The 21,961-nt window shown below is 46.4% G+C and overlaps 1 protein-coding gene across 1 annotated transcript; it reads left to right on the top strand.

Moving 5' to 3' along the window:
- The first annotated feature begins 13,538 nt into the window (after window positions 1-13,538).
- Window positions 13,539-21,433, top strand: LOC121549100 (zinc transporter 1-like). The gene is made up of 2 exons (XM_041860935.2): window positions 13,539-15,432; window positions 19,388-21,433. The coding sequence occupies exons 1-2, from the start codon at window positions 14,844-14,846 to the stop codon at window positions 20,344-20,346; spliced, it is 1,548 nt and encodes a 515-aa protein (XP_041716869.1). The 5' UTR covers window positions 13,539-14,843; the 3' UTR covers window positions 20,347-21,433.
- The last annotated feature ends 528 nt before the right edge of the window (window positions 21,434-21,961 follow it).

The raw sequence follows: 21,961 nt of genomic DNA, 5'->3' as shown, positions 1-21,961 counted from the left end.
TTACGATTTCCCTAATAATCCTGTTTACATTGACACATCTGAAATCAGGCTACCAGATGGCACTCTGATAAATGCAGAACATGTCAATCAAAATAAACGATCTAACATATCGATCGTGTTATTTTTGGGAAGCTTATATGATTCTGAGTTCGGACATATAAAATGTGTATGTGAAAACTACTTCTAAAACGCATATATTCAGTTGTTCCGAACTCACTTCACCCGTGCTAAAGAGGGAGGCTCGCTCGGGTGGTCCTAGCACATGCGGAGATCAAATGCACAGCTGGAACGCCGATTAAGGTGTTTATGTGTCCTAATAATTCGCTCTAGCCAACAGCTAGCAGATACAGTGCGGGTAGGCTACCTACATTATGAGATGAATATGGATAAGAGCGATATTATTTGAATTTGTCAAACTGCAGCCAAGCATCGATCATCATGTAACCAGAATAAGACCCTCGATATTTATTGGAAAGGAGCATCAAGCTCATTACTTCGCACATTCACCACCCTGTGAATGTAACAGTGTTGCTTCCGTCCCTCTCCTCGCCCCAAACTGGGTTTGAACCAGGGACCCAATGCACACATCGACAACAGTCACCCTCGAAGCATCAGAGCAAGGGAAACAACTACTTCAAGGTCTCAGAGCGAGTGACGTTACCGATTGAAACGCTGCTAGCGCGCACCGCTAACTAGCTAGCCATTTCACACCGGTTACATGAAGTTCATAACTAATTTAATCTGTAGCCAAATACAGGGTTTCCCAAACTCGGTGCTGGGGCCCCCACACAGGTGATTCAAATAAAGCTTTGATTATTTGAATCCACTGTATAGTGCTAGAGCAAAAACCAAAACATGCACCATGTCTACCGAACAAATTGTCGGCATTTATAAAATTGTTCCAGCATTTCATGTTTCCATCAGCCCGGTCGTGACTTTTTTCATGCATCAGGTAATTCATCAGCATGAAACGGTTAGATGGAAATGTGGTTACTGGTGGGAAAATGTGTATATTTTCTTTATGGGGATTTTAGAATATTCGCATGAAAATCTGTCGCCAATTGGATGGAAACCTAGCTATTGATAGACACTATATATACAAAAGTATGTGGACACCCCTTCAAATCCACACCCGTTGGTGACAGCTGTATAAAATCGAGCACAGCCATGCAATCTCCATAGACAAACATTGGCAGTAGAATGGCCTTACTGAGCTCAGTGGCTTTCAACGTGGCACTGTCATAGGATGCCACCTTTCCAACAAGTCAGTTTGTCAAATTTCTGCCCTAGAGATTCCCCAGTCAACTGTAAGTGATGTTATTGTAAAGTGGAAACGTCTAGGAGCAACAATTGCTCAGCCGATAAGTGGTAAACCACACAAACTCACAGAACGGGAGTGCCGAGTGCTGTAGCACATAAAAATCGTCTGTCTTCGGTTGCAACACTCACTACTGATTTCCAAACTGCCTCTGGAAGCAACGTCAGCACAAGAACTGTTCGTCGGGAGCTTCATGAAATGGGTTTCGAGCAGGTGTCCACATACTTTTGGTAATCTAGTGCACTCTAGATGTAAAGGGTTGTAGTAATCAGTATCTCCCACAAGAGGTAATCATTTATCATCTTCCCTTCATATTGGAATGGTTGAAATATCGTTCGAAAGTGGCTGGAGAAATCTGCAGGTGAAGAACCTCCTAAATGAATCCTGTATGGAACGCCATTTGGGTCTGCGTGTCAAAAAAGATACATGTCAAATAAGCTTTTAATTTCACACGTCAAATAACAAAATTATATTATAGAATGTTGTGTGTGCTGAATTTGCACTTTGTGTTTACAATACCGCGTTGGTAATAAGGCATTATTTGTTCGACCGAATGGGAAAACGTCTGTGTGATCATTTGAAATAAGAGCAGGATCAAAAATGTTTGCAAATATCTTTGATACAGATGTTATTAGAAACTTTAGCTTGGTACCATCCTAGGCCAACTGCGTATGGAACGCCGTTTGGGTCTTTGCGTGTCAAAAACGATACTGTCAAATAACAGTATTTGACGCGTCAAATAAGCTTTTTATTTGACAGGTCAAATAACACAACTCTATTATAGAATGTTGTGTGTGCTGAATTTGCACGTGCAAGCCAAGCTCCACCACTACGATCAGTAGCACTGTCAAAGCTGTACAACAAATAAAAGTCTGCAAACAAGCACACACCGGGTACGAACGATGTGTTTACAATACCGCGTTGGCGTTATTTGTTCGATCGAATGGGAAAACGTCTGTGTGAGCATTTTAAATAAGATCAGGTTCAAAAATGTTTGTAAATATCTTTGACACAGATGTTATTAGCAACTTCTGCGGTAGTTAGCTAGCTTTAGCTTGGTAACGTTACCTAGCTAGCACCAATGCAACCAGCCAGAAAACAATGACCAGTAGAAACTGCAGTCATTTTCAATATTCTTAGCAATGATTTAGGAATCCATGTGAGTAAGTATTAGCTTGTTGTTGAACTTCAGTTCATGAAAATAACTAGCTAGCTACTTAACCCTGTTGCCCAAAGCTAACGTTATAAGCAGCCAGCTCCCTTCATCTGGCTAGTGAGGCTTGACCAGCCTGGGTTATGTGTTGTGAAGCTAGCCATAATAAAGGTTATCAACAATAGTGGAATTTGCGGTTGGCCTTCAGAATAAAAGTCCCTATTTGAAAGTGGCGCAGGCTGTTAAAATTGGTGGACTCGTGCCATATTTAGACTAGAGAATGTTAAACAAGGTTGGAGTGTTGTAATGTGGAGCAATGACATTGGGTATCAGTCTACTCTGTGACACCCACAGAACACAACTGTGAAGAGTTTACGCTAATATTAGCGTCGTAGCTCTTATCAGGGACTTTGACTGTGGGAAATCACCTCCCCAGTCAGCCTATTGTGCGTACTGACAATCAAATTGCACTGTACAGCCTAACCTAAGGATTGGGGATAAATGAAATGGGGTATCAGTCTATTCAGTACCCAAGTGCTTTTTTCCCCAAAGTCCTCCTCAGAGTTATCAGACTCCAAAACATCCACGTTGTATTGTTTTTCCTCTGGAATAGTGTTCAATACACATAGTAGGTTGACTGGTACAATAAATGTGGCTCAATTCTGTGGTTTCAGAGTCCCGCAATAAGAGCTACGATGCTAATGTTCTCTGGGTGTCACTGAGTAGACTGATACCCCATGTCATTGATCCACAATCCATAAGTAAGACTGTACAGTGAAATAAGTATGCCCCCAATGCAATTCTAAAGTGTAATACATCCAGTGTGATTTCAACTAGATTTTTGTCAAATTAACAAATTATTGTCTTTTGTTGAATTTATATAACAACATTCCAAGCTCGTTTAGCATGATCTATTCAATTATGGCATAATTCCACTATTTGTATTCATTTGCGTCACTGTCAATGACAGACGTTTATATTGAAGGCGAACCGCAAATTCCACTATTGTGGCAAATCCTCATTGTGGCTAGCTTCACATAGGTGGGTCCGACCACCATTAATCAAATAACTGTCTTATAAATATGGGGTCTTTTAGATGATGACACCTAGCTAGATAGTTAGCTAGCTAACTATAGCTACTGAAACAGATTGTCGTTTTGCTATGTTTTTGGGGAAGAACATTGTTTGCATCCATCCGCTAGCTAGCCTTTTTTATGACCAGTAATGTCTAGAGCTTGGGGAAGTGTGTCTGCGCTCGTGCGGCAGTAGCAGGTGAGCGAGACAAAACTTTTTATTTATTTATTTATTATTTTATTTCACCTTTATTTAACCAGGTAAACCAGTTGAGAACAGGTTCTCATTTACAACTGCGACCTGGCCAAGATAAAGCAAAGCAGTGCAATAAATAAAGTCAAAAATACAACAGAAAATATATATACAGTGTGTGCAAATGTAGCAAGTTATGGAGGTAAGGCAATAAATAGGCTATAGTGCAGAATAATTACAATAGTATTAACACTGGAATGCTAGATGTGCAAGAGATTATGTGCAAATTGAGATACTGTGTAACGATCCCGGCAGTCTGAGTCGGGTCCTGTCTGTGGACTAGTTTTTCTGCTCGTGATCTCCAGTTTCCCGAGGGTTCTGGAACGCTCCGGGGAGCTCTCTTGATTTCCGCACCTGCATCCCATCAGCAATCTGCACACCTGGTCCTGATCATCACCCTTCTTAGGCTCTGGCCTAACATCCATTCCCTGCCGGATCGTTAGCCATGAACAGTAGGTTTACCAGAGTATCAGTCTTAGAGCGTCTAGCGTTAGTTTTGTTGTTTTGCACCTTGTTGGTTTGTTGTTTACTTACCTCCGTTTTGTTCCATCTGCAGTCACTCATCCGGGACCTTCATCCAACCTCTGCCTGGTGGTCGGCGGCTGCCGAGCCATGATGGGATCAACCACTGCACCCCCAACAACTAATCAACGCCGCCCGCTCTGTTCCCTGGATTATTCAGCATCACTCTTGAATTTGTAAATAAACACTCACCTTCGTTTCAACTTACCTTGTCCTGGTCTGCTTCTGGGTTCTGGCTTTGTAACTCGTGACAGAACGATCCGGCCAGTATGAACCCAGCGGACCTGGACTCTGTTCGCCATGCCATTTCCCATCAGGAGAAGATGTTGGGACAACATAGCACGGCACTACAGGAGATAGCGTTGTCAGTTCGGAACCTTTCTACCGGTCTGACGGAGGTCCAGAACCAGCGCAAGTTTCCGGTGGAGGATCCACTACCGGTTTCACCCATCTCGCCTGCCGCGTCTGGAGCTGTGTCCTTCCGTGAGCCCAAGGTTCCGACGCCGGATAAATATGAGGGGAGCTGGGAAGATGCCGTTCTTTCCTTATGCAGTGTGGGTTAGTGTTCGATCTACAGCCCTACTCTTATGCCACAGACAAGGCTAGGATAGCCTTTGTGATTGAGTTGCTGCGTGGTCGAGCGCTGGAGTGGGCTTCAGCCGTTTGGGAACGACAAGACCCCTGCATGGCTTCATACCAGGGGTTCACGGCCGAGATGAGGAAGCTCTTCGACCATTCCGTCCGAGGGAGGGACGCCGCTAGGCGCCTGTTTTCGCTTCACCAAGGAACTCGTAGCGTGGCCGACTTCGTGATCGAGTTCAAGACGTTGGCTGTGGAGAGTGGGTGGAATGAGGAGTCTCTGCAAGCGGCCTTTTACCAGGGTCTGTCGGAGCAGCTCAAGGATGAGTTGATCTCCTATCCGGAGCCTAGTGACCTGGACAGCTTGGTAGCCTTGTCTATTCGGGTGGATAATCGAGTCCGAGAGCGAAGGAGGGAGAAGCAATGGGGTCCGTCCAATCGATCAGCTTCTCAGTTCCCAGTCGGGTCGGGTGGTGGACCAGAACACGTCGATCATTCTCCACCACAAAGGATTAGTGGAGAGGTCCTCTCTCCCGATTCTGAACCCATGCAAGTGGGGGCGGCACGGGTTAACCAAGGAGGAGCGTCAACATAGACGTAAGACCAACTGCTGCCTCTACTGTGGTAGCTCGGGACATTACATCTCCACTTGTTCCCGGCGGTCGTCAAACTGCCCGGCTCGCTAAAGTTGGGAGGACTTTTAGCGAGCCAGTTTCAACCTCTCAGTACCTCTGTCAGACCCCGTTTCCCGGCTACCCTTGTGAACAGGAATCAGAGCTTAGCGATTAACGCTTTTATCGATTCAGGTGCCGATGGAAGCTTTCTTGATGCCGAGTTGGTGGAACAGCTGGGGCTTTCCAAGGAGCAATTGCCGGAAGCCATTGAAGCGACCACTCTGAACGGCAGTAGTCTGGCACGTATCACGATGAGGACTGAACCGGTTAAGATGCTGTTGTCGGGGAATCATTCGGAGATAATTTCATTCTTCATTCTGCCGTCTTCCCATGTTCCTCTGGTCCTTGGATACCCCTGGCTGAAGGAACACAATCCCACGTTCGATTGGGTGACGGGCAAGGTAACGAGTTGGAGCCTTGATTGTCATGCTAACTGTCTCAAGACTGCCTGTCCCCATTCGGTTCCCAGTCAGGTGATTGAGGCTAAACCCCCAGATTTGTCCCTGGTTCCCGAGACATATCACGATTTGGGGGAAGTGTTCAGTAAGCAGAAGGCTCTGTCACTCCCTCCCCACCGACCATATGATTGTGCCATCAACCTGTTCCCTGGAGCTGTCTACCCCAAGGGAAGGTTATACAGTATCTCCCGCCCTGAACGTGAGGCTTTGGAGACCTACATCAAGGAGTCCCTAGCTGCTGGTCTCGTTCGTCCCTCGTCATCACCCCTGGGGGCAGGATTCTTCTTTGTGGGTAAGAAGGATGGCTCTCTTCGACCGTGTATTGATTATCGGGGGTTTGAATGACATCACGATCAAGAACAAGTATCCCCTGCCCTTGATGAGTTCTGCCTTCGACTCCTTACAGGGTGCTACGGTGTTCACCAAGCTAGACCCCACGCAATGCGTATCACATGGTCCGGATCAGAGAGGGAGACGAGTGGTTGACGGGTTTCAATACACCGATGGGTCACTTCGAGTATCAGGTGATGCCGTTTGGACTGACCAATGCTCCAGCGGTATTCCAGAGTATGGTGAACGACGTCCTGAGAGATATGATCGGTCTCTTTGTGTTTGTTTACCTGGATGACATTCTGATCTTCTCGAAGGAACCTTCCGACCACGTCCAGCATGTCCGGCAGGTTCTGCAGCGATTGTTGGAGAATCGCCTGTTCGTGAAGGCCGAGAAGTGCGAGTTTCACGCCACACGACATCCTTTCTCGGGTACATCATCTCCAGGGGAGAGATTAGGATGGACCAGGAGAAGGTTAGAGCGGTTCTGGAATGGGCCCAGCCCGGCACGAGATTGCAGCTCCAGAGATTTTTGGGGTTTGCGAATTTCTACCGCAGATTCATCCGGGATTACAGCCGTGTGGCCGCTCCGTTGACGGCCTTGACTTCCAGTATCAGGAGCTTCAAGTGGAATCCGGAGGCGGATCGAGCGTTTCTGGATTTGAAGAGGCGATTCACCAACGCACCGATTCTCTCTCAACCGGACACGGCCCGTCAGTTCGTCGTTGAAGTGGACGCGTCTGATGTGGGGAGTTGGCGCCATCCTGTCGCAGCGATGCTCCACGGACAGTAAACTCCATCCCTGCGCCTACTATCTCGTCGCCTTTCGCCTGCGGAGAGGAATTACGATGTGGGTAACCGGGAGCTTCTCGCGGTGAAACTTGCCTTGGAGGAGTGGCGCCACTGGTTGGAGGGGCGGAGCAGCCGTTTATTGTCTGGACTGACCACAAGAACCTTGCTTACGTGCAATCGGCTAGACGTCTCAACTCCCGTCAGGCCAGGTGGTCGTTGTTTTTCGGACGATTCAATTTTTCCCTGACGTTCCGACCTGGATCTAAGAACGGCAAGGCGGACGCCTTGTCTCGGATGTTCTCCAAGACGGAGGAGAGTGGGTCCAAGACCGAGACAATTCTCCCCCGGAACTGCGTCGTGGGAGCTGTTAGGTGGAAGATTGAGGAGGAGGTGATGGCGGCTCTTCGGACGCAGCCCGGTCCCGGTAACGGTCCACCCGGTCGGTTGTTTGTGCCTGAGTCGGTTCGTCCTGCGGTCCTCAAATGGTCCCACGCCAGCAAGATGGCTTGTCACCCTGGCGTGGCTCGGACGATGGCGTTTCTTCGCAGACGTTTTTGGTGGCCTGCCATGGCCGAGGATACTCGGGGTTATGTTGCTGCCTGTCCAGTGTGTGCGCAGAATAAGAGTACCAATCGGCCCAGCTCTGGACTACTTCACCCCCTTCCTATTCCCCGGCGACCATGGTCGCATCTGGCCCTGGACTTTGTCACTGGGTTGCCCGCTTCTGAGGGGAACACGGTCGTTCTGACTATCGTGGACAGATTCAGCAAGTTCGCCCACTTTGTGCCAATTGCCAAGCTTCCCTCTGCCTCGGAGACGTCCGAGATCCTGGTTAGGGAGGTTTTCAGGGTCCATGGGTTGCCCAGTGATATCGTTTCCGACCGTGGCCCTCAGTTTACCTCTGCTGTCTGGAAGTCCTTCTGTTTGGCCATTGGAGCTACAGTCAGTCTCACATCTGGGTTTCACCCCCAATCTAATGGTCAGGCGGAGAGAGCCAACCAGAAGATGGAATCCACGCTACGCTGCCTGGCCTCTTCCAACCCCACCTCCTGGGTCTCTCAGTTGCCTTGGGTTGAGTATGCCCACAATACTCTCCCTACATCTGCCACTGGGATGTCTCCCTTCCAGTGCCTGTATGGCTACCAACCTCCCTTGTTCCCTTCTCAGGAGAAGGAGCTCTCAGTGCCTTCTGTTCAGGCCCATATTCGTCGTTGCCACCGGACCTGGCATCGGGCCAGAAAGGCACTCCTTAGAGTTTCGGACCGGTATCAGCTCCAGGCGAATCGTCGCCGGATCCCCGCTCCCACCTACACCATCGGAGATAGGGTCTGGTTGGCCACACGGGATCTTCCTTTACGGACTGAGTCTAGGAAGTTGTTACCGAAGTTCATTGGTCCGTTTGTGGTGGAGAAGGTGATCAATCCGGTGGCAGTTCGACTCAAACTCCCGAGGACGCTCAGAGTCCATCCCACCTTTCATGTCTCCTGCCTCAAGCCTGTTTTCCTCAGTCCTCTGTTGCCTCCTCCGCCTCCTCCTCCTCCTCCTCGGATGATCGGAGGCGGTCCTGCCTACACGGTGCGGCGCATCATGGATTCCAGACGGCGGGGCCGGGGTTTCCAGTATCTCGTGGACTGGGAGGGGTATGGTCCTGAAGAGAGGAGTTGGATTCCGCGGCGACAGATCCTAGATGCTGACCTCATCCGTGACTTCTACCGCCTCCATCCTGGCGCTCCGGGAGTCCGCCCGGTGGCGTTCGTCGGAGGGGGTACTGTAACGATCCCGGCAGTCTGAGTCGGGTCCTGTCTGTGGACTAGTTTTTCTGCTCGTGATCTCCAGTTTCCGAGGATTCTGGAACGCTCCGGGGAGCTCTCTTGATTTCCGCACCTGCATCCCATCAGCAATCTGCACACCTGGTCCTGATCATCACCCTTCTTAGGCTCTGGCCTAACATCCATTCCCTGCCGGATCGTTAGCCATGAACAGTAGGTTTACCAGAGTATCAGTCTTAGAGCGTCTAGCGTTAGTTTTGTTGTTTTGCACCTTGTTGGTTTGTTGTTTACTTACCTCCGTTTTGTTCCATCTGCAGTCACTCATCCGGGACCTTCATCCAACCTCTGCCTGGTGGTCGGCGGCTGCCGAGCCATGATGGGATCAACCACTGCACCCCCAACAACTAATCAACGCCGCCCGCTCTGTTCCCTGGATTATTCAGCATCACTCTTGAATTTGTAAATAAACACTCACCTTCGTTTCAACTTACCTTGTCCTGGTCTGCTTCTGGGTTCTGGCTTTGTAACTCGTGACATACTGGGGTGCAAAAGAGCAAAATAAATAACAATATAGGGATGAGGTAGTTGGGTGGGCTAATTTCAGATGGGCTGTGTACAGGTGCAGTGATCGGTAAGGTGCTCTGACAACTGATGCTTAAAGTTATTGAGGGAGATAAGAGTCTCCAGCTTCAGAGATTTTTGCAATTCGTTCCAGTCATTGGCAGCAGAGAACTGGAAGGAATGGCGGCCAAAGGAGGTGTTGGCTTTGGGAATGACCAGTGAGATATACCTGCTGGAGCGTAGACTACGGGTGGGTGCTGCTATGGTGACCAATGAGCTAAGATAAGGCGGGGATTTGCCTAGCAGTGATTTATAGATGGCCTGGAGCCAGTGGGTTTGACGACGAACATGTAGTGAGGACCAGCCAACAAGAGCATACAGGTCACAGTGGTGGGTAGTGTATGGGGCTTTGGAGACAAAACGGATGGCACTGTGATAGACTACATCCAATTTGCTGAGTAGAGTGTTGGAGGCTATTTTGTAAATGACATCGCCGAAGTCAAGGATCGGTTGGATAGTCAGTTTTACGAGGGCATGTTTGGCAGCATGAGTGAAGGAGGCTTTGTTGCGAAATAGGAAGCCGATTCTAGATTTAACTTTGGATTGGAGATTCTTTATGTGAGTCTGGAAGTTGAGTTTACAGTCTAACCAGACACCTAGGTATTTGTAGTTGTCCACATACTCTAGGTCAGACCCGTCGAGAGTGGTGATTCTAGTCGGGTGGGCGGGTGCCAGCAGCGTTCGATTGAAAAGCATGCATTTAGTTTTACTAGTGTTTAAGAGCAGTTGGAGGCTACTGAAGGATTGTTGTATGGCATTGAAGCTCGTTTGGAGGTTTGTTAACACAGTGTCCAATGAAGGGCCAGATGTATACAAAATGGTGTCGTCTGCGTAGAGGTGGATCTGAGAGTCACCAGCAGCAAGAGCGACATCATTGATATACACGGAGAAAAGTGTCGGCCCAAGAATTGAACCCTGTGGCACCCCCATAGAGACTGCCATAGGTCCAGACAACAGGCCCTCCGATTTGACACACTGAACTCTATCTGAGAAGTAGTTGGTGAACCAGGCGAGGCAGTCATTTGAGAAACCAAGGCTATTTAGTCTGCCAATAAGAATGCGGTGGTTGACAGAGTCGAAAGCCTTGGCCAGGTCGATGAAGACGGCTGCACAGTACTGTCTATTATCAATCGCGGTTATAATATCGTTTATGACCTTGAGCGTGGCTGAAGTGCACCCGTGACCAGCTCGGAAACCGGATTGCATAGCGGAGAAGGTACGGTGGTATTCGAAATGGTCGGTGATCTGTTTGTTAACTTGGCTTTCAAATACTTTCGAAAGGCAGGGCAGGATGGATATAGGTCTGTAGCAGTTTGGATCTAGAGTGTCACCCCCCTTTGAAGAGGGGGATGACCGCGGCAGCTTTCCAATCTCTGGGGATCTCAGACGTTATGAAAGAGAGGTTGAACAGACTAGTAATAGGGGTAGCGACAATTTCGGCTAGTTTTAGAAAGAAAGGGTCCAGATTGTCTAGCCCAGCTGATTTGTAGGGGTCCAGATTTTGCAGCGCTTTCAAAACATCAGCTGTCTGAATTTGTGTGAAGGAGAAGCGGGGGGCATGGGCAAGTTGCAGCAGAGGGTGCAGAGTTGGTGGCCGGGTTAGTGGTAGCCAGATGGAAAGCATGGCCAGCTGTAGCAAAATGCTTGTTGAAATTCTCGATTATTGTAGATTTATCGGTGGTGATAGTGTTTCCTAGCCTCAGTGCAGTGGGCAGCTGGGAGGAAGTGCTCTTATTCTCCATGGACTTTACAGTGTCCCAAAACTTTTTGGAGTTAGTGCTACAGGATGCAAATTTCTGTTTGAAAAAGTTAGCCTTTGCTTTCCTGACTGCTTGTGTATATTGGTTCCTAACTTCCCTGAAAAGTTGCATATCGCGGGGGCTATTTGATGCTAATGCTGTACGCCACAGGATGTTTTTGTGCTGGTCAAGGGCAGTCAAGTCTGAGGAGAACCAGGGGCTATATCGGTTCTTAGTTCTGTATTTTTTGAATGGGGCATGTTTATTTAAGATTGAGAGGAAATTACTTTTAAGGAACAACCAGGCATCCTCTACTGACGGAATGAGATCTATATCCATCCAGGATACCTGGGCCAGGTCAATTAGGAAGGCATGCTCGCTAAAGTGTTTTAGGGAGCGTTTGACAGTGATGAGGGGTGGTCGTTTGACCGCGGACCCGTTACGGACGCAGGCAATAAGGCAGTGATCGCTGAGATCCTGGTTGAAGACAGCTGAGGTGTATTTAGAGGGTATGTTAGTCAGGATGATATCTATGAGGGTACCCATGTTTACGGATTTAGGGTTGTACCTGGTAGGTTCGTTGATAATTTGCGTGAGGTTGAGGGCATCTTGCTTGGATTGTAGGATGGCTGGGGTATTAAGCATATCCCAATTTAGGTCACCAAGCAGTACAAACTCTGAGGATAAATGGGGGGCAATCAATTCACATATGGTGTCCAGGGCACAGCTGGGGGCTGAGGGGGGTCTGTAGCAAGCGGCAACAGTGAGAGACTTATTTCTGGAAAGGTGGATTTTTAGAAGTAGAAGCTCAAACTGTTTGGGCACAGACCTGGATAGTATGATAGAGCTCTGCAGGCTATCTCTACAGTAGATTGCAACTCCACCCCCTTTGGCAGTTCTATCAAGACGGAAAATGTTATAGTTGGGGATGGAAATTTCAGAATTTTTGGTGGCCTTCCTGAGCCAGGATTCAGACACTGCTAGAACATCAGGGTTGGCAGAGTGTGCTAACGCAGTGAATAACTCAAACTTAGGAAGTAGACTTCTGATATTTATGTGCAAGAAACCAAGACTTTTGCGATTACAACTTAACCAGCATCGTAGCATATGTATCGGTGAGTCGTTGTGACGTATGAAATACGAGTTATAGTGTAATCAATGTGTAATAACTACGTAAAAAATTGATGAACGTGTTAAATTATTATGTGATGTGCAGTCATATTCAGGTCCTGATTGGTCAACAAGCTTATTTGAAGCGTCAAATAGTGTTATGACACACAAAGACCCAAATGGCGTTCCATAGTTCATCCCCCAAAACATAGCGAAACGACATATGTTTCAGTAGCTATAGTTAGCTAGCTAACTATCTAGCTAGGTGTCATAATCTAAAATACCCCTAATTTATAAGACAGTTATTTGATTAATGATGGTCGGACCCACCTATGTGAAACTAGACACAATAAGGATTAGCCACAATAGTTGAATTTGCGGTTCGCCTTCAAAATAAAAGTATCTAATTGAAAGTGATGCAAATACTGCCTAAATAGAATAGGTCATGCTAAACGAGGTTGGAATGTTGTAATATAATTGCATTGGGGGCATACTTGTTTCACTGTACAGCCTTACCTATGGATTGTGGATCAATGATATGGGGTATCAGTCTACTCAGAGAACATTAGCGTCGTAGCTCTTATTGCTGGACTCTGAAACCACTGTGAAATGAGCCACATTTATTGTACCAGTCGACCTGCTCTGCGTATTGAACACTTCCAGAGAAAAAACAATATAACGTGGATGTTTTGGAGTCAGATAACTCCGAGGAGGACTTTGGGGGGGAAAGCACTTGGGTGAGCAGACTGATACCCCATTTCATTGATCCCAAATCCTTAGATAAGACTGTATAGTGCAATATGAATGTCAATACGCACAATAGGCTGACTGGGGAGGTGATTTCTCACAGCCAAAGTCCTGCAATAAAAGCTACCACGCTAATTTTTGCGTAAACTCTTCACAGTTGTGTTCTGTGGGTCTAACCGAGTAGACCGATAACCCATTTCATTGCTCCACATTCCAACACTCCAACCTTGTTTAACATTATCTAGTCTAAATATGGCATGATTGCACCAATTGTAACCATTTGTGTCACTTTCAAAGAGGGAGTTTTATTTTGAAGGCGAACCGCAAATTCCACTATTGTGGCTAGTCCTTATTGTGGCTAGCTTCATAACACATAACCCGGTCCGGTCTAGGCTCACTAGCCAGATGAAGCTAGCTGGCTGCTTATAACGCTAGCTTTGGGCAACAGGGTTAAGTAGCTAGCTAGCTAGTTATTTTCATGAACTGAAGTTCGATTTCAATAGGAGAACAACAAGTGGCTACCTAGCTAATACTTACTCACGTGGATTCCTAAATCATTCCTAAGAATATTGAAAATTACTGCAGTTTCTACTAGTCATTGTTTTAAGGCTGGTTGCATTAGTGCTAGCTAGGATGGTACCAAGCAAAAGTTTCTAATAACATCTGTATCAAAGATATTTGCAAACATTTTTGATCATGCTCTTATTTCAAATGATCACACAGACGTTTCCCCATTCGGTCGAACAAATAATGCCTTATTACCAACGCGGTATTGTAAACACAACGTGCAAATTCAGCACACACAACATTCCATAATATAATTTTGTTATTTGACGTGTCAAATTAAAAGCTTATTTGACGCGTCAAATAGTGTTTTTTGACGTGTATCTTTTTTGAGACGCAAAGACCCAAACGGCGTTCCCTAAAGAACATTGTTTGCATCCATCAGTTAGCTAGCTTTTTTTATGACCAGCACTGCCAGAGCTTGGGGAAGTGTGTCTGCGTTCAAGTGCAGCAGCCGCAAGTGCGCGAGACAAACCTTTACCAGCATCATAGCATAGGTATCGGTGAATCGCTGTGACATGAAATACGAGTGATGGTGTAATCAATGTATAATAACTAAGTAAAATATTAATGAACGTGTTAAAGTATTAAGTGATGTGCAAAGACCCAATGATACACACTATTCTAAAAAACAAGGTGTCACAAAATGTTAGACCATGAGTCCAAACGACGACGTCGAAATGTTTGCATTACGCAACGTGCCTACATGGCAACGCTCGACCCCGCCCATGTGAAATTGTTGGAAGAATTGACCAACCAAATTCTACTTTATCCATAACAACCAATAGCAAGATACCAGGGCGTGCCTCATTCCGTGTGGAAACTTTACCGGCTCGGGTGCAAAGTTTCAGCCGTCTGCAAATCAAAGTCTACGGCTAACGTTTCTGAAATATACCCTCGTCTTCTAATTTGCCCAGTTGACCGCTTTTGAGAAACCAACATCTGTCTTTGCTGCATCTGGAATTGGAGTCGGTTGTAATCGTACGATAATGACGAATTTTTAGCGAGCATATACATATTTACAATACGTGGTGGAATCCCATCATATGCTTCCAGTCTCGATTGGCTCGCTACAGATAGCATATTGTAAGCTAACTAGCTAGCTAACTCAGTTATCTAAATAAGTGACCAGCGGATAAAAATGGCTTGTGAGCCTAATCGTGTGCGGCTACTATGCATGCTTTCATTGACATTTGGCTTTTTTATCGTGGAGGTAGTCGTCAGTCGGATCACGGCATCTTTGGCAATGCTGTCGGACTCCTTTCATATGCTATCGGATGTCATAGCGCTGGTTGTGGCTTTGGTGGCGGTGCGCTTCGCTGAGAAAACGCAATCGACTAATAAAAACACCTTCGGATGGATCCGGGCGGAGGTGATGGGGGCTCTGGTAAACGCAGTGTTCCTCACAGCTCTCTGTTTCACCATTATCTTGGAGGCCGTCGAGCGATTCACCAACCCACATGAAATCGAGAAACCCCATGTAGTCATCGGTGTGGGGGCCGCCGGGCTCCTGGTCAACCTCCTCGGGCTGTGCTTGTTCCACGGACACGCAGGTGGTGGACACGGGCACTCTCACGGAGGAGGCCATTCTCATGGAAATAAGAAAAACAAGAGGGGTAAAATATGCAAGTCAGAAAGACCGAATGGATCATCAGGAGAGGAGTCCAACAACCTGGTGGGAAGCCACAACAGCCCCCCTAATGGCGTGAACACCGAGAGACATAGACATGGTAAGTTATGTCATTCATTTGTCTATTACATTAAGTAGCTATACTGTCAACACACTGTATAGATGTAGCTACTGTACTTGGCTAGCTACAATCTTTTCACTGAGAATTTGACAAATTGGCCCCCAATGATACTGTTATGTTTTTCACCTCGGGTTCATTGTACTACTATGAATCATATCAAGACAGCTCTTCATTATGATATCATAACCACACTAGCCTGTCTCAGGTTTTATGCTGTTTCATCGATGGAAATAAGATCATATATTATTGGGGAGTGGGGGCAAACAGAGCACACACTCGCATAATCTCACACAGACAGGAATTGTATTCAAAGAACTGAAATTGGAAGGCCTACTCAATATGGAGCTGTCTTTAGTCCAAAGCCATCTCTGTGGTTTTCGTTAACCCTTTCATATGTTTGCCTTTGAGGGTTAGACAATCAACACAGCCAGTGTCACATGGTCTTGGCTGGGTTTCTTCTGTATTGTAGATGGATCAATATCCATTACAATCTCAAAGGTGTAACTGAGCTGATGTGGGTCTCTTGGCTTGGGCATCATCAGTATATCTATCAAATGTTGCCATATACAGTACCAGTCAAAAGTTTGGACACACGTACTCATTCAAGGGGTTTTCTTCTACATTGTAGAATAATAGTGAAGACATCAAAACTATGAAATAACACTTATGGAATCATGTAGTAACCAAAAAAGTTGTATATATTTCACATTTGAGATTCTTCAAATAGCCACCCTTTGACTTGATGACATCTTTGCACACTCTTAGCATTCTCTCAACCAGCTTCACCTGGAATGCTTTTCCAACAGTCTTGAAGGAGTTCCCACATATGCTGAGCACTTGTTGGCTGCTTTTCCTTCACTCTGCCGTCCGACTCATCCAAAACCATCTCAATTGGGAGGCCAGGTCATCTGATGCAGCACTCCATCACTCTCCTTCTTGGTAAAATAGCCCTTACAGAGACTGGAGTTGTGTTGGGTCATTGTCCTGTTGAAAAACAAATGATAGTCCCGCTAAGATCAAACCAGATGGGATGGCGTATTGTTGCAGAATGCTGTGGTAGCCATGCTAATAAAGTGTGCCTTGAATTATAAATAAATCACGGACAGTGTCACCAGCAAAACACCCCCACCCCATAACACCTCCTCCTCCATGCTTTATGGTGGGAACTACACATGCAGAGATAATCCGTTCACCCACACTGCATTTCACAAAGACACGGCGGCTGTTACCAAAAATCTCAAATTTGGACTCCAGACCAAAAGGACACATTTCCACCTGTCTAATGTCCATTGCTCGTGTTTCTTGGCCCAAGGAAGTCTCCTCTTCTTATTGGTGTCCTTTAGTAGTGGTTTCTTTGCAGCAATTCGACCATGAAGGCCTGATTCACACAGTCCCCTCTGAACAGTTGATGTTGAGATGTGTCTGTTACTTGAACTCTGTGAAGCATTTATTTGGGCTGCAATTTCTGAGGCTGGTAACTAATTAATTTATCCTCTGCAGCAGAGGTAACTCTGGGTCTTCCATTCGTGTGGCAGTCCTCATGAGAGCCAGTTTCATCATAGCGCTTGATGGTTTTTGCGACTGCACTTGAAGAAACTTTCAAAGTTCTTGAAATGTTCAGTATTGACTGACCTTCATGTCTTAAAGTAATGATGGACTGTCGTTTCTCTTTGCTTATTTGAGCTGTTCTTGCCGTAATATGGACTTGGTCTTTTACCAAATAGGGCTATCTTCTGTATACCCCCACCTACCTTGTCACAACACAACTGATTGGCTCAAACGCATTAATTTGTGGAATTTCTTTCCTTCTTAACTTTTAAGAGTTAATTTAAATGCATTCCAGGTGACTACCTCATGAAGCTGGTTGAGAGAATGCCAAGAGTGTGCAAAGCTGTCATCAAGGCAAAGGGTGGCTATTTGAAGAATCTCAAATATAAAATATATATTGATTTGTTTAATACTTTTTTGGTTACTACATGATTCCATATGTGTTATTTCATAGTTTTGATGTCTTCACTATTATTCTACAATGTAAAAAATAAAGAAAAACCCTTGAATGAGTAGGTGTGTCCAAACTTTTGACTGGTAGTTAAGGCCTAAGCTATATGAGCCCATTTACCAGACAGACCAGTGGCTCACAAAGAGTAATGGTTGGGCAGAGGCACAATTACATCTGTAGTTTTCAGTTTTTAACAGAAACAGTGATAGGGCTATATTCTTTGTAATATTCGTAGATGTCAGCGACTGGTATCAGCAGTGACTTGATACAGAACAATGTGGCCCATGACTGCCTATTCTGCGCACACCATTTTGAAATAATGCCTTTTGCGGAGGCCATGAGAGTGCACGACAGACCCTTGTAATTGAATCTATTATCTCAAGGGACTGCCATCATTATTTTTGCCACTTCAGGAAACACAATTATTCCCATTTCTGGAGAAATATGACCAGGTTCTGCCTCTAAGCTTGTCTGTAAAATACACTGCTTCATAAACCTGTGCCCCCTTTGCATGCTCACTGTAACATTACAAATAACTTTAATCAAACTTATCTGGAGAATCTGACCTAGGGTCAGCCTGCAGATGTTTTACATGGTGGCGGACGTGTCATGACTTGTTTCAAAACCAAAATGGTGAAAGTCCCAGCCATCCAGATTTTGTCCCTCAAGTTACATTGAGTATTTGAAGAGAACAGTCCAGGCTTTCAAATCGTGACCTTATCAGAAGACATTTCATCCGTATTATCCGTAAATTGTCTTCCTTCACAAAACCCACGTGTTATAAGCAGTTGTTTTATCATATTAACAGGATATTATGGTGTAAACATGGCAATCCACCAGATTCAGAACATGACCATGATCTCCTTACTGATACTAGGGTCAGGGAGCTGAGAGCTGCCCTCTGCCTCCTGTTTGGACAGAAAATGGTTAAACCAGGAGACCGTAAGTTTCCCCTCTACACTGGGCCTGTCCGGCTCTGCCAGTTTCAGTAAATGGAGCCCATTTCTCCCTCCTCCATGCACTGATCGCAGCAACCCGGCCATACATCATCCCAAGCAGTGACACGACCGAAAGCCCCTTACTCAGCCACACCATTAGGCCCTGAGGAATTACCCCTACGTCACTGAGTGCCGGGACAGAGGCTATTAACCTAGCGCTAGTTCTGGTGCCATTGGCCATTATGTAGCCGTATGAGTCGTAGCGTAGTGCTAGGCCATCACACTGTCTGCTGACATGAATGGAATTTCCTCAAGGTGTTAAGCAGGGGCAGTCTGTTGTGGTTGGTTAATTTACTGGCTTCTACCACCATGCCGGTTGTAGTGCACGTCCAGAACGGGAACTGGGAAGGCCTGCCTCAGGTGATGTACTACGGCCTACATTCTTCCCTACGTGGAAGTAAATTGTTTTATTTAATGTCGAACATGTCTTAGCTTCTTATCAAGGTGTTTATCACCTCGGGCAGCCGTAACTTACGGCACATCAACCATGTCCTCCAAAAACTCTGATGCATTCATAAATCATTATGGTTTGTTTGGGTCAGTAGTTGGACGAGGTAGCTAATAAATCGCAGCTGGATGTAAGTCATTCATGATTAAGATTTCCAGTCATTCCTCATCTTTGTAAACATCAGCATTTCCTTTTCTCCATCCCTTTGATGCAAGAGTCTCTGCCATTCTTCCTATCATCCTCTCAAATATGTTGTCTCTGTTCAAATACTAGAAATGCATCCTTCGTACCTTCCTTGAAGTAATCTTGGATCTGAATTGGTTCTCATTGGGGATGGTGGTCACTTGCTTTCACTTATCCAATCACTTATAGATCAATGGTTATCTCAAGAAAACTAGGAAGGATGCATTTCTAACAGGGCTGTGCTTTTGCACAACCGCCCCCCCCTGGACCTCTTTAACCCCTTGTCCCCCTGTCTTCTTCCTTCAGAGATCGTTCGCAACGACAGCGAGGTGCATATGAACGGCAGCGTCGTCTACGAGGACATGGACCACAGCCACGACGAGGCCTCGCTCAACATGCGTGGAGTCTTCCTGCACGTGCTGGGTGACGCCCTGGGCTCGGTCATTGTGGTGGTCAACGCCCTCATCTTCACCTTTGTGTGGCGGCCGTGCCCGCCTGGCGAGACCTGCTTCAATCCCTGCCACTCGACCGACCACCAGCATGTCAACCACACCCTGGTGGACCTGTTTGTGGACAGCAACGGTTCTAGCTTTCAGCGGACCATGGTGGGGCCCTGCTGGGTGCTCTACCTGGACCCCACGCTGTGCATCATCATGGTGGGCATCCTGCTCTACACCACCTACCCGCTGCTCAAGGAGTCTGCGCTGATCCTCCTGCAGACGGTGCCCAAGCAGATCGACATGCACCGCCTTAACGAGCGGCTGCTCTTGCTGGACGGTGTGCTGGCCATTCATGAGCTGCACATCTGGCAGCTGGCGGGCTCGCGCATCATCGCCACAGCGCACATCAAGTGCCATGACCCCACATCCTACATGGACGTGGCCAAGCGCATCAAGGACTTCTTCCACAACGAGGGCATCCACGCCACCACCATCCAGCCCGAGTTTGTCACGGTCAACTCCGAATCAAGTGCCTCCCTATGCGAGCTCTCCTGCCGGACGCAGTGCGCGCCCAAGTTGTGCTGTGGCGCCACAGACAAGCCGGGTGTTGCCGGCACTGGTCCGGCAGGCACGGAGAAGGGGCCGAGCGGCGAGGGGAAGGCGCTGGCGGCCTCAGCAATGGAGGTGATCAGCGAGATCCCAGAGGGAGCAGCTGGAGCCGGAGCTTCAGTTCTGGAGCAGGCGGCCGCTGCAGTCATCCAGGTGGTCCCCCGGATCCCAGAGCCCGAGGTCATTATCACTCGAGAGGTGGAGTCTTCTCTGTGAGACAGACCAGACCAGAGACAGTCGGAGGAGGGATAGAATCACTACTGAAGTGGACGGAAGTTTTTAAAGTGCAGGCCAAAGTCAACAGTGGGTTGTCGTGTGTACAGCGCTATCTGATTCTGGAGACACTGGTAGGAAAATGGCTCCACTACCGCGCTCTTGTTTGAAGATGCCCTTTGTTCCCAGCCCTTAACCCTCCCACTGCCTACCCCCCTCCATGGCCAACCCCTCGCCACCTCCTCACCTCTGACCTCCTCACCCACCGGGGGCGCGGCCTGGTCTGGCCTGCTGCATGTGTGTCCTTCCCCTCGTTAGCACCGTGTTGTGATGCGTCACTGTCGTCCCGTCCCACCATGGTGTCTCTGTGCCAAAGCTTCTCAATGTAGGACAGAAGGGAGACTCCCCTCCAACAAGGACCAAGAGCAAACAGGACACATTCAAGGCCAAGCGCACCTGTCTACTCCGCAGGTCTTTTTGTTGATCTATGGACCTTTTCATTTATGCTTTTATTTTAAAAATTTTTGGGATAGGCTTTGAACAACTATTTTCTTAGCCTCGGCCCCACAATGGAAAATTGTTATATTACAAACTTTTTTAAATGTATTTAAGTTATTAGTAATGATCCATAATTTTCTCTGTAGATGCTTTTATAATATTTAGTTTGGATGATAGATTTAATTTGTGAAAATTTTCTGAATATTTGACAAACCATCTATGCTATAGACTTGTTTTTTAAAATGTGATGTTTTTTTAAATGAATTTTTCTCAGACTTTTTCTGGCCTTGACTCTGTTTTAATGGCAGTAGTTAGTTGAATGCATAGTGAAAACACCTCTCACCTCGCCTATACTTCAAACTGCTTTGAAATAGCACTGAGTACTGTTCAAGTTAAGTACTGTAGGTTATCTTTTATCAGCAAACTTCAACAACATTTTTATTCAACAACAACAAAAAATCGGATGCCTTGCAAGCCTGGGGGTCTATCACTGAAGAAAATGAGCACTACAAAATGTCGAAAACAATATATATATGTATTTTTTTTTGTCATTTAGCAGACGCTCTTATCCAGAGCGACTTACAGTTAGTGAGTGCATAGAATTTCATACTGGCCCCCCGTGGGAAATGAACCCACAACCCTGGCGTTGCAAGCGCCATGCTCTACCAACTGAGCTACAGGGGACCCAATATTCTGTTTTAAATCTCTGCTGGAGGGCCATCGGATGGGTTGTTGAAATTCATACTAATATTCCTCATGAATGTGTTGGGTAAGGGACCTAGTCAAAATCCATGCTGAATGTTTTAACATTTTCCAGAGTCCTTCTGCCACAACTTTGCATGACCAAACGGAAGTGTGTTATTTCAATCACAGAGCTTCAAAACGAGCTAACACTGCTGCAAAACAGTAGCCTACTTCCTTGTTTTCTCAGATAGCGAGAATAATTTTATAGATTAAAGGAAATGTCACTTAATCTTTTCCATTCTTTCTCGTGAATGGATTTGTTAGGGTTTATGTGCCGATTTACAGTAATCTTAGTGGCCTTTTAAATGGAAGGAAATCTGATAATTCCCTCATTCATTATTAATATTATTATCAACAACACAAAGATATTATTTAT

This window comes from Coregonus clupeaformis, chromosome 33, assembly GCF_020615455.1.
Source record: "Coregonus clupeaformis isolate EN_2021a chromosome 33, ASM2061545v1, whole genome shotgun sequence".
Taxonomy (NCBI): domain Eukaryota; kingdom Metazoa; phylum Chordata; class Actinopteri; order Salmoniformes; family Salmonidae; genus Coregonus; species Coregonus clupeaformis.
The sequence above is the reverse complement of the archived record's forward strand: the minus strand, read 5'-3'. Positions and strand labels throughout refer to the sequence as shown.

Coding starts and splice junctions, on each gene's coding strand:
- LOC121549100 (XM_041860935.2), top strand. CDS start 14,844: ATGGCTTGTGAGCCTAATCGTGTGCGGCTACTATGCATGCTTTCATTG. Junction 15,433..19,387: donor CACCGAGAGACATAGACATG/GTAAGTTATGTC, acceptor TTCTTCCTTCAG/AGATCGTTCGCAACGACAGC.